Source organism: Penaeus vannamei, chromosome 3 (genome assembly GCF_042767895.1).
Source record: "Penaeus vannamei isolate JL-2024 chromosome 3, ASM4276789v1, whole genome shotgun sequence".
NCBI classification, from domain to species: Eukaryota; Metazoa; Arthropoda; class Malacostraca; order Decapoda; family Penaeidae; genus Penaeus; species Penaeus vannamei.
Genome location: NC_091551.1, coordinates 22,857,716 through 22,871,213, shown reverse-complemented (window position 1 = coordinate 22,871,213; position 13,498 = coordinate 22,857,716). Strand labels below are relative to the sequence as shown.

The 13,498-nt window shown below is 43.6% G+C and overlaps 1 protein-coding gene across 9 annotated transcripts in view; it reads left to right on the top strand.

The window, feature by feature from the left end:
- LOC113814335 (dentin sialophosphoprotein) overlaps positions 1–13,008 on the top strand; it is an 83,395-nt gene extending 70,387 nt beyond the window's left edge. For 7 of the 9 annotated variants that reach the window (XM_070142556.1, XM_070142566.1, XM_070142591.1 and 4 more), the window contains 8 exons: positions 3,192–3,393; positions 3,789–3,926; positions 6,088–6,511; positions 7,011–7,112; positions 7,601–8,689; positions 9,107–10,225; positions 10,604–10,885; positions 11,210–13,008. In XM_070142556.1, coding sequence (XP_069998657.1) covers positions 3,192–3,393; positions 3,789–3,926; positions 6,088–6,511; positions 7,011–7,112; positions 7,601–8,689; positions 9,107–10,225; positions 10,604–10,885; positions 11,210–11,441 — 3,588 coding nt within the window. In that variant the 3' untranslated portion in view covers positions 11,442–13,008. The remainder of the gene's footprint in view (positions 1–3,191; positions 3,394–3,788; positions 3,927–6,087; positions 6,512–7,010; positions 7,113–7,600; positions 8,690–9,106; positions 10,226–10,603; positions 10,886–11,209) is intronic. The other 2 variants (XM_070142608.1, XM_070142600.1) reach the window with 2 other exon arrangements.
- Positions 13,009–13,498: the final 490 nt, after the last annotated feature.

The following is a 13,498-nucleotide window of genomic DNA, read 5'->3' as shown; positions in this document are numbered from 1 at the left end:
CGAAACCAGTGGAGAAATGTCCCTCGGGTTATGATTGGGTCATGTGACAGGCATTTCGTTATTTGTGTTGGTTGCTGTTTGAATGTGTGGGTGAGTGACTGAGGGAGTGAGTGACAGACACTGAGGGATAGACAGAGACTGATACTGAGAGAGAGAAAGAGAAAGAGAGACAGACAGACAGACAGACAGACAGACAGACAGAGACACAGAAAGTTTTTGTGTGCATGCGTGTATGCTTGCACGCTTGCTTGCGTGTACATACGTTCTTATACTTATACAATATGCGGTTGCGTTGATATGTTTCCCAATGTCTCTTCCTGCTTTAACATATCAGACAAAAACAAAATGAATAAATAATTAAACAAATACATAAATAAAGATGAAAAATAAAAATAGAAAAAAATAGCAAAGGAAAATGATTTACGTTAGATCCCACGGATTATCGCTCGGCATCTTCTCACCTGGCCGCCCCCCCCCCAGAACCATTCCCCTAGGTGCTTTCTAGGCCACGGGGAAGGGGGAGGGGGTGTTGCAGCAGAGGGCGCGCGGCTCTGTCTTCTTGGAGATTAGGATCTTCTTAGCGCGGCGGAGGATAAGTGTGCGTTGCTTCTGTCACTTGGCTTTTCGAGGAGGAGGTCGTGGGGTTTATATATCTGTATGTATGTATGTGTGTGTATGTTTTTTTTTCTTTTTCTTTTTTCCTTTTCCATTTTCTTTTTTCCCTTTTTCCTTTTTCTTTTTCGTTTTTCTTTCTTTTCTTTCTTTCTTTTACAGGGGGTTTATGTTTTGAGATATGTTCACGCATCATGTTCGATGTTAATGTTGCATATTCTTTCTTATTCTCTAGCAGATTCTTTGTATTCGCAAATTTGTTATATTCAAAACCGGTTACTTGTCGTCTTATAGCCAAGGCTTAGTTACAGGTCGACGCAGTGGCATTTAAGATATGGATTTTGTATGTAATGGTGGATAAAACTAGGCTCCGGAGGATGTGAATTGGCAAGCAAATCTGGCATTTATGAATGAAAGAACAGTTATGAAGCGATAGGAACAAATTACAAAAAAGAAGAAAAGATTTGTCTCATGTTGCAATATCTGTTGCAGTTATGAAACGATAGGAACACATAACAAAAAAGAAAAAAGTTTTGTCGGTTATGTCGCAGCATTTCTTGCAGTTATGAAACGATAGGAATACATAACAAAAAAGAGAGTTTTGTCGGTTATGTTGCAGCGTCTCTTGTAATTATAAAACGATAGGAACAAATAAAAAAAGAAAAAAGAATGTCTCTTATGTTGCATCTTCTCTTGCAGTTATGAAACGATGAGAATATTAAAAAAAATGTTTCGTGACTGCAGATATTCTTTAAGGATTCATTATTCCTTGGTTTATAGGCCTTCGCTGTCTGGTAGGCCTATGCTGAAATCGCCGGAACAAACTTACTTGCGTGATGCCCCCCCCCCCCCATTTCCCCTTCCCGTCATAGTCCCCCTTCCTCTTTCCTCATTCTTTTTCTCTTTCTTTTCTCCTTCTCCTTCCGCTTCTTTCTTTCTCTCTTTCGTCTCTCCCTCTTTAGCTTCTCGTTTTCTCTCTTCTTCCTTAGTCCCTCTTTGATCTCTTCTTTCTCTCTGTGCTCCGACTTTCTCGCTGTTCGATTCTCCTTTCTCACTCTTTGTCCACGCTTTTTCCCTTTTCGTCTCTCCTCTTCCCTTCTTCGTCTCTTTTCTCTTCCTCTTCGCTTAAGCTTTCTCCCTCTTCGCCTTTCGTCTTCCCTCCTTCGACTCCTTTCTTCCTCTTCGCTCATGTTTTCTCCTCTTCGTCTCTTCCTTTCCCTCCCTCCCCTTCTCTTCTTCTCTCCCCTTATTCTCTTCCTCCCTCCCCTTCTTCTCTTCCTCCCTCCATTTCTTCTCTTCCTCCCACCTCCCTATCCTCACTCCCCTTCTTCTCTTTCTCCCTCCCCCTCTTCTCTTCTTCCTTCCCCTTCTTCTCTTCCCTCACTCCCCTTCTCCTCACCGCATCCCTCAAATAACCCGCGACGAACAGAGAACAAAACTTTTCCCCTCTTTTCCCCTCTTGTATAACGATGCACGAAGAAGCAGCGAAATGTGTGGGGCGACTTTTTTCCACACTCCGTCATTTAGATCGTCTGGCAGAGGATTCGGATGGCGGAAGAGGATGTTATGTTTACGTTATTTTCATTCATTACGTTTGTACGACATGGGTCTATATCTTTGCGTTTCTGAAAGGTAAACAAATGAGTGAAAACCAATGAGGAAATACTACAAATACACTGAAATATAACGAAATAGCTATATACCAATAGATAATAGATTGATATTCATGGTAGGTGAAGGGGTTGAACTATTAACCACACGGAACCAAACGGGTGAAAAGAAATCGAACGAGGAAATGTCGCTGATTTGGAACAGCGGTTCAGGAGGAAGCGGTCAGCATGCAAAGGCGGGCGTGGAGGTTAAAGGGTGCGGCGAGAAACGGCCCTCGATATCCTGCGTCTGAGAGAGAGAGAGAAAGAGATTGGAAAGAGAGAGAGAGAGAGATAGACAGAGACAGAGAGCGAGAGAGAGAGAGACAGATAGAGCGAGAGAGAGAGAGAGAAAGAGCGAGAGAGAGAGAGAGAGATAGATGTAGTTTGACTGACTTAGAAGAAATCGCAGGCATGACAGGAGGCGTCACGCACACGTCACGGGGTTCTTTTTTTTCTGACTTTTTTCTTTCTTTTTTGTTTTACTCTTTTCTTTTTGTTTGCGTGGCTGATCGTCTGGCCACCTTTCCCTCCCCCTCTCCCTCTTTCTTTTAAAATGCGGTTGTCTGTCTCTGTCTTAACCCTATTAGGTGTCTCTCTGCGACTATCTACATATATATCTGGATTTTCCAATTCATGTTTAGTTACATATTTTTCCTCCTATCTCTACATAGGTTACTTTATCTGTTCATATATCAGTAGACAAATTTAAGTGTCCGATATCAGATATTTAGATATTATTTAACGAAGAGCTAATTTAGTAATAAGATATATATTATTTAACGAAGAGGTAATTTGATAGTAAGATAGATATTACTTAACGAAGAGCTGATCTAATAATAAGATAGATATTATTTAACGAAGAGCTAATTTCTCCAATTTCACGTACACTTCCCCAGCAAAGTAAATCAACGTTTTCTTGCGTTCCAGTACGTGCCCCCGAAGCCTGGGCAGAACGGATGGCGAGCACCGAAGAAAAGCGATGTTATATCGTCCATCCCGCCTCCCAGCTCTGGCCCAACGCCCACGCCCTTGCCTCTGGGCATGAGAGAGCTGAGTCCGCCCCTCAGCGGCCGGCAGACGAGTCCAACGAGATCCCTGGGGCGACATACCAGTCCGCCCATACCTTCAGGTGGGTGGTCGCTGGGGGCCGCTTGAGCGTGACTTGGTGTCCGTGTGTGTATGTGCCCTTGTGCGCGCTTTTATTCCCTTGTGTACTTGTGTTTGTGCATACGTGTGTATGTGCCCACGTGGATATGGGCCAATGTGAGAAATATGTATGTATGCACCCACGTGTGTGTATGTGCCCTTGTGTGCTCTTATATTCCCTTGTGTATGTGTGTTTGTACATACGTGTTTACGTGCCCACGTGGATATATGCCTATGTGAGAAATATGTACCTAAGTATGTATGTACGCACCCACGTGTGTAAATTTGATACCCATTTGCGTATATTTCCGCATGAGGAATAACGCACCCGTATCCGACCATATTATACTTCTCCTCACAAGCGCCCACCTCCTTCAGGTCGACACATGAGCCCCCCGCCCATGCACCACTCCTCCCGCAGGACCTCCACCTCCTCCGTGTCCTCCTTGGGGCGCTCGGGATCCATGTCTCTTGGACGCTCCGCTGGCAAGCAGTTTTCAGCTCTCCTTAAGTCAGGTGAGAGAGGGAGAGGGAGAGGGCGGGGAGGAGGGAGGGGGAGAGGGTGAGGATGAGGGAGGGGGAGAGGGTGAGGATCAGGGAGGGGGAGAGGGTGAGGATGAGGGAGGGGGAGAGGGTGAGGATGAGGGAGGGGGAGAGGGTGAGGATGAAGGAGGGGGAGAGGGTGAGGATGAGGGAGGGGGAGAGGGTGAGGATGAGGGAGGGGGAGAGGGTGAGGATGAGGGAGGGGGAGAGGGTGAGGATGAGGGAGGTGGAGAGGGTGGGAGAGAAAGGGGGAGAGAAAGGGGGAGAGATAGATAGAGAGAGAGAGAGAGAGGGTGAGTGTGAGTGTGAGGGGTAGAGATAGATAGAGGGGTAGAGATAGATAGAGGGGTAGAGATAGATAGAGGGGTAGAGATAGATAGAGGGGTAGAGATAGATAGAGGGGTAGAGATAGATAGAGGGGTAGAGATAGATAGAGGGGTAGAGATAGATAGAGGGGTAGAGATAGATAGAGGGGTAGAGATAGATAGAGGGGTAGAGATAGATAGAAGGGTAGAGATAGATAGAGGGGTAGAGATAGATAGAGGGGTAGAGATAGATAGAGGGGTAGAGATAGATAGAGGGGTAGAGATAGATAGAGGGGTAGAGATAGATAGAGGGGTAGAGATAGATAGAGGGGTAGAGATAGATAGAGGGGTAGAGATAGATAGAGGGGTAGAGATAGATAGAGGGGTAGAGATAGATAGAGGGGTAGAGATAGATAGAGGGGTAGAGATAGATAGAGGGGTAGAGATAGATAGATAGAGGGGTAGAGATAGATAGATAGAGGGGTAGAGATAGATAGAGGGGTAGAGATAGATAGAGGGGTAGAGATAGATAGATAGAGGGGTAGAGATAGATAGATAGAGGGGTAGAGATAGATAGATAGAGGGGTAGAGATAGATAGAGGGGTAGAGATAGATAGAGGGGTAGAGATAGATAGAGGGGTAGAGATAGATAGAAGGGTAGAGATAGATAGAAGGGTAAAGATAGATAGAAGGGTAGAGATAGATAGAAGGGTAGAGATAGATAGAAGGGTAGAGATAGATAGAAGGGTAGAGATAGATAGAGGGGTAGAGATAGATAGAGCGGTAGAGATAGATAGAGGGGTAGAGATAGATAGAGGGGTAGAGATAGATAGAGGGGTAGAGATAGATAGAAGGGGAGAGATAGATAGAAGGGTAAAGATAGATAGAGGGGTAGAGATAGATAGATAGAGGGGTAGAGATAGATAGATAGAGGGGTAGAGATAGATAGATAGAGGGGTAGAGATAGATAGATAGAGGGGTAGAGATAGATAGATAGAGGGGTAGAGATAGATAGATAGAGGGGTAGAGATAGATAGATAGAGGGGTAGAGATAGATAGATAGAGGGGTAGAGATAGATAGAAGGGTAGAGATAGATAGAAGGGTAGAGATAGATAGAAGGGTAGAGATAGATAGAAGGGTAGAGATAGAGGGATAGACAGAGGGATAGACAGAGGGATAGACAGAGGGATAGACAGAGGGATAGACAGAGGGATAGACAGAGGGATAGACAGAGGGATAGACAGAGAGAGAGAGAGAGAGAGAGAGAGAGAGAGAGAGAGAGAGAGAGAGAGAGAGAGAGAGAGAGAGAGAGAGAGAGAGAGAGAGAGAGAGAGAGAGAGACAACAGAGATGCAGTGTGACTGATTTTCAGGTTTTGCCGGACATAGGTATTACAAATTATTTAGTCATCCCTTCCTCGTATTAGTATACGCTAATGACAAATATGAAATCACATTTTTTTTGTATTGATATAAAAAAAAGCGTAATATGTTCTATTCTGCCGTTGAAATGTATTTTTTGTTTTAACATACCTGTGTTTCGTTAGTCTAACCTGGATCGATGGCTTGCGCAGATATGATTTATTGCATGGTTGCATTTCTTCATATATTAGGCATTAAAAAAATACGAATCCAATAGTTCTAATGAGTCGTTCTAATTACTTCAAAAATTTCTTTGAAAAGCTCCCCCACCTGAAGACGAATCAGGTGAGAAAATAAGTACCAAGAATTGTGTCGTGATATACTGTCCGGAATATATCTAAGCAGAAAACTCGTGCTTCCGAACGGTAATGTGTTGGTCCTCATTACTAATTGATTACTACATTGCAGTGACGGGGTGCAGCTCAGGATATGGGTCTTCCTACGGCCAGTCTTCGGGCTACGGCCAGTCCTCACGCTACGGCCAATCTTCGGGCTACGGCCAGTCCTCCGGTTATGGCCAGTCTTCCGGCTACGGCCAGTCCTCAGGCTACGGACAATCGTCAGGCTACGGACAGTCTTCGGGCTACGGACAGTCGTCGGGCTACGGACAATCGTCAGGCTACGGACAATCGTCAGGCTACGGACAATCGTCGGGCTACGGGCAGTCCAGCGGCGGATACGGCCTGTCGCGAATGCAGGTCGGCAGGTCGTCCTTCTCCGGCGGCAACCCGTCCCTCGTCCGCCAGGGCTCGCTGAGGTCTTCCTTGAGGCGCACGGCCGGGAACAGCACCATGGCCCGACACCGCGACCTCGCCTCCGATATGATGGCGAGGTGAGAGCAGGGCGGGAGAGGGAGAGGGAGAGGGAGAGGGAGAGGGAGAGGGAAAGGGAGAGGGAGAGGGAGAGGGAGAGGGAGAGGGAGAGGGAGAGGGAGAGGGAAAAGGGATGGGGGCGAATAGGAGAGAGGGAGAAAGAGATAGAGATGTATATGGAGATGGAGAAGGAGAAAGAGATGATGTATATAGATATGGAGATGGGGAAGGATAAAAAGATGGAAATGGATATTAAGATGAATATAGAGAGATGTTGAGATGTATATAGAGATAGAGATGGAGATGGGTGGAGAGCTAGAGATGGAGATGGATATAGAGTTAGAGATGGAGATGGATATACAGATAGAGATGGAAATGGAAAGGAAAGAGAGCCTGAGAGATTAAAAATGAGACTAAAATTATATGTAGAGGGAATATTTATATGTAGCGAAGTGTTCATATATATGCTTAAAAAATCTAATAACCATCCAACCTTTGATTTAATTGTCTTTTCGCCAGCGTGTGTATCAGCGGCAATCCCAAACGCGGTGAACCGGAGGGCGACGAAGCAGACGAGACGCCGCCATCTTGTTCCTTTTTAAGGGAGGATAATTATAAAAAGTATGTAAATGTTTTATTTTGTTGGGGAGTATATAGGATAGGTCAAATATCGAAAGAGATGATGCATATGATAGATAAGAAGATGTCGAGATGTGATATGGACGATAGACAAGAAAAATTTATATGATTTGATAATAAGGAAAGAAAGATATTATAGATTTTCGTATTCGATGATGATCGATGCAACAGATATGTTTTACGTATTTTTTTATCATTCCTATGTTGCTTTTTACGGTCTAACTCTGTGCACTATTTCACTGTTGCACGATGTATCTGACGCCTGTAAGATTGTAATTACACTAATTTCTTGTTACATATACTAATTACGTTATTAATTACTGAAACTACTAACATTTCCCAATAATTTTCAAAGCATCACTTATCTCGTTAATACTTCCTCCTAGCACTTAAGACTTACCTTGTAGTTTAACTAATAACTAATACCTTCTCTTTTACTTCCTGTGCTTTCCCTTTCTTGATGAAAGCAGTAAAGACGAGAAAGAAATTAGTAATCAGAAAAAAAGAAAAGGAAATAGGACAGAACAGAATAACAAAGATAGACACGAAAGGAAGGTCGAAGCGTCGAGAAGTTCCGCCATTCCTGAAGAGAGTGATGTGGCGCCTCGGAGAACAGCGACCGAAAGTGAGATCGAGAATAACAGAAAGAACGATATGAAGATCAGAGAAAAGAGTCGCAAAACAAAGTGCGATACGAACGGTGACTTTGTGATTCAGGACGTGTTCATTAACGACCCGAAAGTGAACGAAAACGGTTGCGAGGTTGAGAGTGATAACGAGATCTTAGAGGAGCTTAAATACAACTACGACAGCGAGGAAGACTTCGACATTCCCACCGAAGAGAATTTCCTCAAATCTTCCACGTCGGTCAGCGGGGACGATGACGTCATAGAGACGTCTTTCGGAAGGCCAAGGTCCGTGCACTTCGAGGACGAAAAGTGGGAAAATGGCGAATATAGAATAAGGGAAGATAAGGAAGTGGAACTGATGGACTCCTGGGAGCATGAGGCCCACGCCAAGAGGCCAGAAGACCCCCAGGAGGGCTTGCCGTTCTCGGGCATGGGCAGGCTGAGCAACGTCAAGAGCGCCAACACGGAGAGCGTGCGGGAGATTTTTCGTCGGAAGAGGGAGGAATTTGGCGATAGCGCGGAACAGGACGGCCGGAGAAGAATTCCCTCCAACGAGAGAGGAAGAACGGATTCCCAGGAGCGGAAAGGGCGCTCGAGGTCCAAGGAAAAGTCCCCTCACGACTCGGACAGAGGCAGAAAGCCAGTGAGCGTGAGCGGCGGCAGCGACCCCGAGAGGAAGCCTCTGTCGAGGTCGCGGAGCCCCAAGAAGGAGAACGGGCTCGTGCGGGGCGGCGTCACGCTCGTGCCCGTCAACGGCAGCGCCCTCAACGCCCTCAACGCCGGGGTTATCATTTCCAGGAGGGATTACGCGATGTTCAAATCGCTGGTCGATTCTCAGAGTTTTTGCAATAACAAATCAGAAAAGAGTCCGTTGCAGACCACAACGAAGCCAAGAAAGCTTGGACCTCCGAAATCAGGAGGCCAAAAAAGGTAAACTTTAAATTGTTTAGGGAAGGCAGATGTGGTCTTATCCTGCCATGCCATACATGCAAGGGTTATCTTTCTGTTCCTTTCAAGCTTTGCATGCTCTGTCGAACTAATCCAGCTCTTGCTTTTACATCTGCATGCTCTTGAACAGTAATTGCAATAGCTCTTAACTGTTATAAATTTCAGTATTTAATTGTCATACAGTAGACATATTTACCAGATGAAGTATTTATGTGTATGCAATAGATGCTTTGGGTCTTCTTCATAGCGAATTTATATATATGGTATTTTATCATTGCATGCTAAACATTGAGGGAAGGCGGTGAGCCCTTGCACCAGTAGACGTTCGGTGTGTCGGGGGTATTTGCATGCATTCACTCCACATCTCCAGTGGCTGACAGGTTGGTCCTTCCTTGGCAGACCCGAGGAAACCCCCTATGACCCCTTCTCGGCAGCAGAACTGCAGATGCAAGCGCTGATGGGGCCCGCCGCCTCGTCCCCCTCCCCCTCCAAGAAGAGCTCTGGCCTCGGGGCGATGGGGCTCGGGATGGGGGTGTCCATGGCGGACTCGATCAGGACGGAGGGCACTGGGAGGGAGTCGCCGGACTTTGAGTTTAGCCTTGGTCTTTTCGAGGACGAGGAGGGTCGCCTTTCTAGGGAGAAATCTCCGGAACATGGGTTGTTGAGTTCAAGTGTAGGAAACGGATATTCGTCCGTGAGTAATGGATTGTCTGGGCGAGATTATTTATCCAAAGGGATTGGTTCACCTTCTCCGAGGAGGGCTAATGAGGGTAGATGGTCTTGGGAGAATTCAAGCAATGCGTCTCCGGAGCGTACATCACTTGAGCTTACTTCTTCATTGTTCAGGAAACCATCGTGGTCATCATCACCCAGGGAAACCTTAGCTGACACTCCGACACGTGAATCCCCTTCGTGGTCTTCTCTCGTGCAGAAATCTGCCACGAAAGACGGTCACAATTGGTCATCATCCACTCGGGAATCGCCCTCCCGAGACACGCGTAGTTGGTCCTCGCCAGCTAGGGACAGTAACCATCAGGATAGTCAGTCGTATGGTAGTCACAGATGGTCTTCGCCTGCTCGTAGCAGTCCCTCGAGAGATGACGCAAATCTGGATAGTAAGTCACTTAATAATCATAGATTGTCTTCGCCATCTCGCAGTAGCCCATTAAGAGATAATATTAATCAAGACAATCACTCAAATAGTCATAGATGGTCGTCTCTCAGTCCGGCAAGGGACACCGCGGATCCAGACACACAGTCCCTTGGTAATAATAGGTGGTCGTCCCCTTCCCGAAGTAGTCCCACAAGGACGACCAGTGCGTTAGACTCCAACCAAAGGTCATCAGCTGCACGTGATGTAGAGGGCTCGTCTTGCCTTGGTAGTTATAATCGGTCTCCATCTCGAGACAGCAGTAACACAACATCGTTATCCACGCATGATGTAGACAGATGGTCCTCCCCGACCCGAGACACCCCCACCCCCGCCACCCACTCATCCCCCAGGACGGCGGTCAAGAGGTATGTCTTGCGTCTTGTGGTTATCAGTCCTTCACTTAATGTGGGTATCACATAATGCAGGTACTGTAGTTATTTATACTCCTATGCACTGAATGCTGCTTTATAGTCACATGTCCTTGTCCATTAGTTATACTGTATATATTCGGCTATATTTGAAATATAGTTACTTGCCTTTTAGGGTAGATATTATTGCATTTTAAGATTAGCTTAACATTTTTTGTATCTATTAAACTTTATTTGTAGTACAAGACAAAATTTTAGTCCAAGGATGGTCCCCTTGAATAATAAACATAAGATCGTCGAACTTCTATGACATCATGATGCTGTATACAGACGCTTTGAATGGGCCAGCATGTCTTATTGTTGATCTCGTGACAGATGGAGAGACACAGGGAACAGCGAGACGTCTTCAGGCTGGAGTGCGGACACCTCCAGCGGCCTGGGGACCCACAGTAGCACATACAATCGGTACTTGAGCGGCTCATCCACGAGTTCGTCGGCCAATCCAAGGGGGCTCTTGTCATCATTGGATTCGGCGGGGCACTCTGGCCGAGCTTCTTATAGTGACAGCATAAGCAAGTCTTCAGGATTTGAGACTTATAGAGCAAATAGTACTTCCAATGACTGCAGTCCAGACCCTGATAAGAAATCATTTGATGGGTGTGTATTGCAGAAAAATCGTTGCGGATTTTATTAGTATTTGGTTGTTGGATATATGAAATAGGGAAATTTGAACTTAACTATTGGATCATTGCATTTTCTGAGTGTTTGGCCCTCTTTTCAATGATAGGTTTATTTGTAGCTTCATGATCTTTGTTTTTTATTGAAACAAATGCACAAGTAAAATGTTTATCAAATAACCCCAAATGTTATATAAATTAATCTTCAATGACAATGTTAGTTAACCGTCGCAATAAGGCATAATAAACTGCCTCCCTCCAGTCATCGCACCCCACCAACTAAACCTGCGATGTCCCCTTTCAGCGAGAACGATGCCCAGATGCGGGTGTCGAGTGGGTCGTCGTCGGATTCCTCCTTGCCCCCGCTGTCGTCCCCGTCCAGCTCCGCGTCCCCGGCTGGCATGGGTAAGCCAGATAGTGCGTCGTCGTCCATGGGAATGCCGAGGTTCTGTCACGAGTGCGGTCACAAGTACCCGGTCCTTATGGCGAAGTTCTGCTGCCAGTGCGGGTCTCGGCGAATTAGTGGGGACAAGTAACAGGGAGCGAGACATCAACATGAAAATCTCTACATCAAATATCATGATGTTCACTCGTCATTCATCATACTTCCATTTGTCATGTTCCATGCGGTTTACATATTGTCATACACGAAAACAGCATATTCTCATCCACTGTGTTATTTCAGCTCAAAGTGCAGGTAATATGATATCAAAATGAGTTTGGTTACTGCAAACAGTTATTGTAACCTAAATTTCTACATACAGTGCCGATTTGCAATTTTTTTTATACTCTGTCATTCTCTAAATACTTTGCTTTGCTAAGTTATTTCTATTAAACGCCCAAATTGTATAATTCACTTTCTTTTCATAATTAATATTCATGACAAACGGTTGTCTGCGTGGGATCCATCACTTTCGGCGTAAAGGAAAATTTTTGAGTATAAGTGTCTGAACTTTTAATTTTTCCATTACTAATACGTTTTGTATAAAAAGCAGGTGATATTAAGTTCTTTTTTGGCCTAACATTTATCATCAATAACCATGTATAAGATAAGTAAATAAGTAAACTTTGAAGTAAATGAAACTTGATTTTGATACTTTCATGCCATTATGCTTTAAGAAAAAGCTTTTGGTAGTTCTAAGAAGCTAGCTTCTGCTGCACTGCCATCTGTAGTTCAGGTCATATTGGTTAAGATGAAATATTGAGTGAATTATTGCAGACTAAACCTCTGGCTTGTCTGTAGTAAGTAGAGCTAAGATACTATAACACTTTTATTCTATGATTTGTATGGTAAACAGGATCCCTCTATTCGTATATGCAGTTTATACATACATACATATATATATTTGATATATATATATATATATATATATATATATATATATATATATATATATATATATATATGTATGTATGTATATACACAATATATATTATAGGTATTTTTGTCTTTCTTTTTTTGTCTTGAATTCCATGACTTCATTAACTAAAATATTCTTCATTAATTTATCATACAAATTCTCAAAAGCTCTATCCTGCTGCCAAGAAGAGGGTTTCTCTGCAGAAATGTCAGTCTTTATTAGTATTCTTAGAATGGGAATTGGAAGATTGTGCAAATACATGAATATTTTGAAATGATTAATTTAGGAAAATACCCGTGGATATTCGGGTATGTTGATATTTACGTCTTAAAATGTCAATGATGGTCGTTGCATATTTTTTATTAGTATCTTAATTATGCAGTGCTTTTTTTGACAAAAGATATCGTGAAACACCACCTGAGTCAAATAATCCATTATGGTGCTTTTATCTCTTCTGTATTTCGCATAAACTATTTGTTCATTTGCTCCATATGGCAGATGAACATTTATATTTTAACCCAAAGATAACAGTAGCACTGAGTTCTACTTTCTTTTTTCTCATGATGAGATGCAGATAACTGTATCATATTGTACAGAATTTTATATCTTTGATCTGTCTAGCCAGCTCACATAACATGCATATATTACATACTGGCTTGTAGTTCTTCCAGATGTATTGCAGACTGTAGTACTGGGCAGCATTCGTGCCACTGCTAATAAAACGTTTTTACGTAGAACTAAATGTTGTTTGAATTACCACTACATGTAAGACAAGACAACTTAATCTTCACACAAAACTACAAGAATCCTCCGTTAAGCAGTTGATGACCAAAACAGGATAAGCCAAACGATTTCCTTCCTTTGGCTCAAGTGTGAAAGTCTTTAATAAGGACCTTTCGAAATAATTGACATTGTTAGACATTTTACTGGTGAATCGAAAATTCCTTAGATATGGGTTACGCATCGCTGTGTGAAAAACATGCTCTTAATTTAGTAAAAATAAAACATGAGGATTGAAGAACTGCTTGAAATTTTTGGAATATGAATTACTGGAATTAAGTTTCCCTCCTATTAATCAATTTTTTTGCAATTCACATTTTAGGATAACGTCAAGTGATGCATTATCATTATTACTTTATTATAGTCATCATTATCATTATCATTATTATCATTCTTATAATCATTACTGTCATTATCATCTTTACCATCATCATACTCATTATCATGCTAAT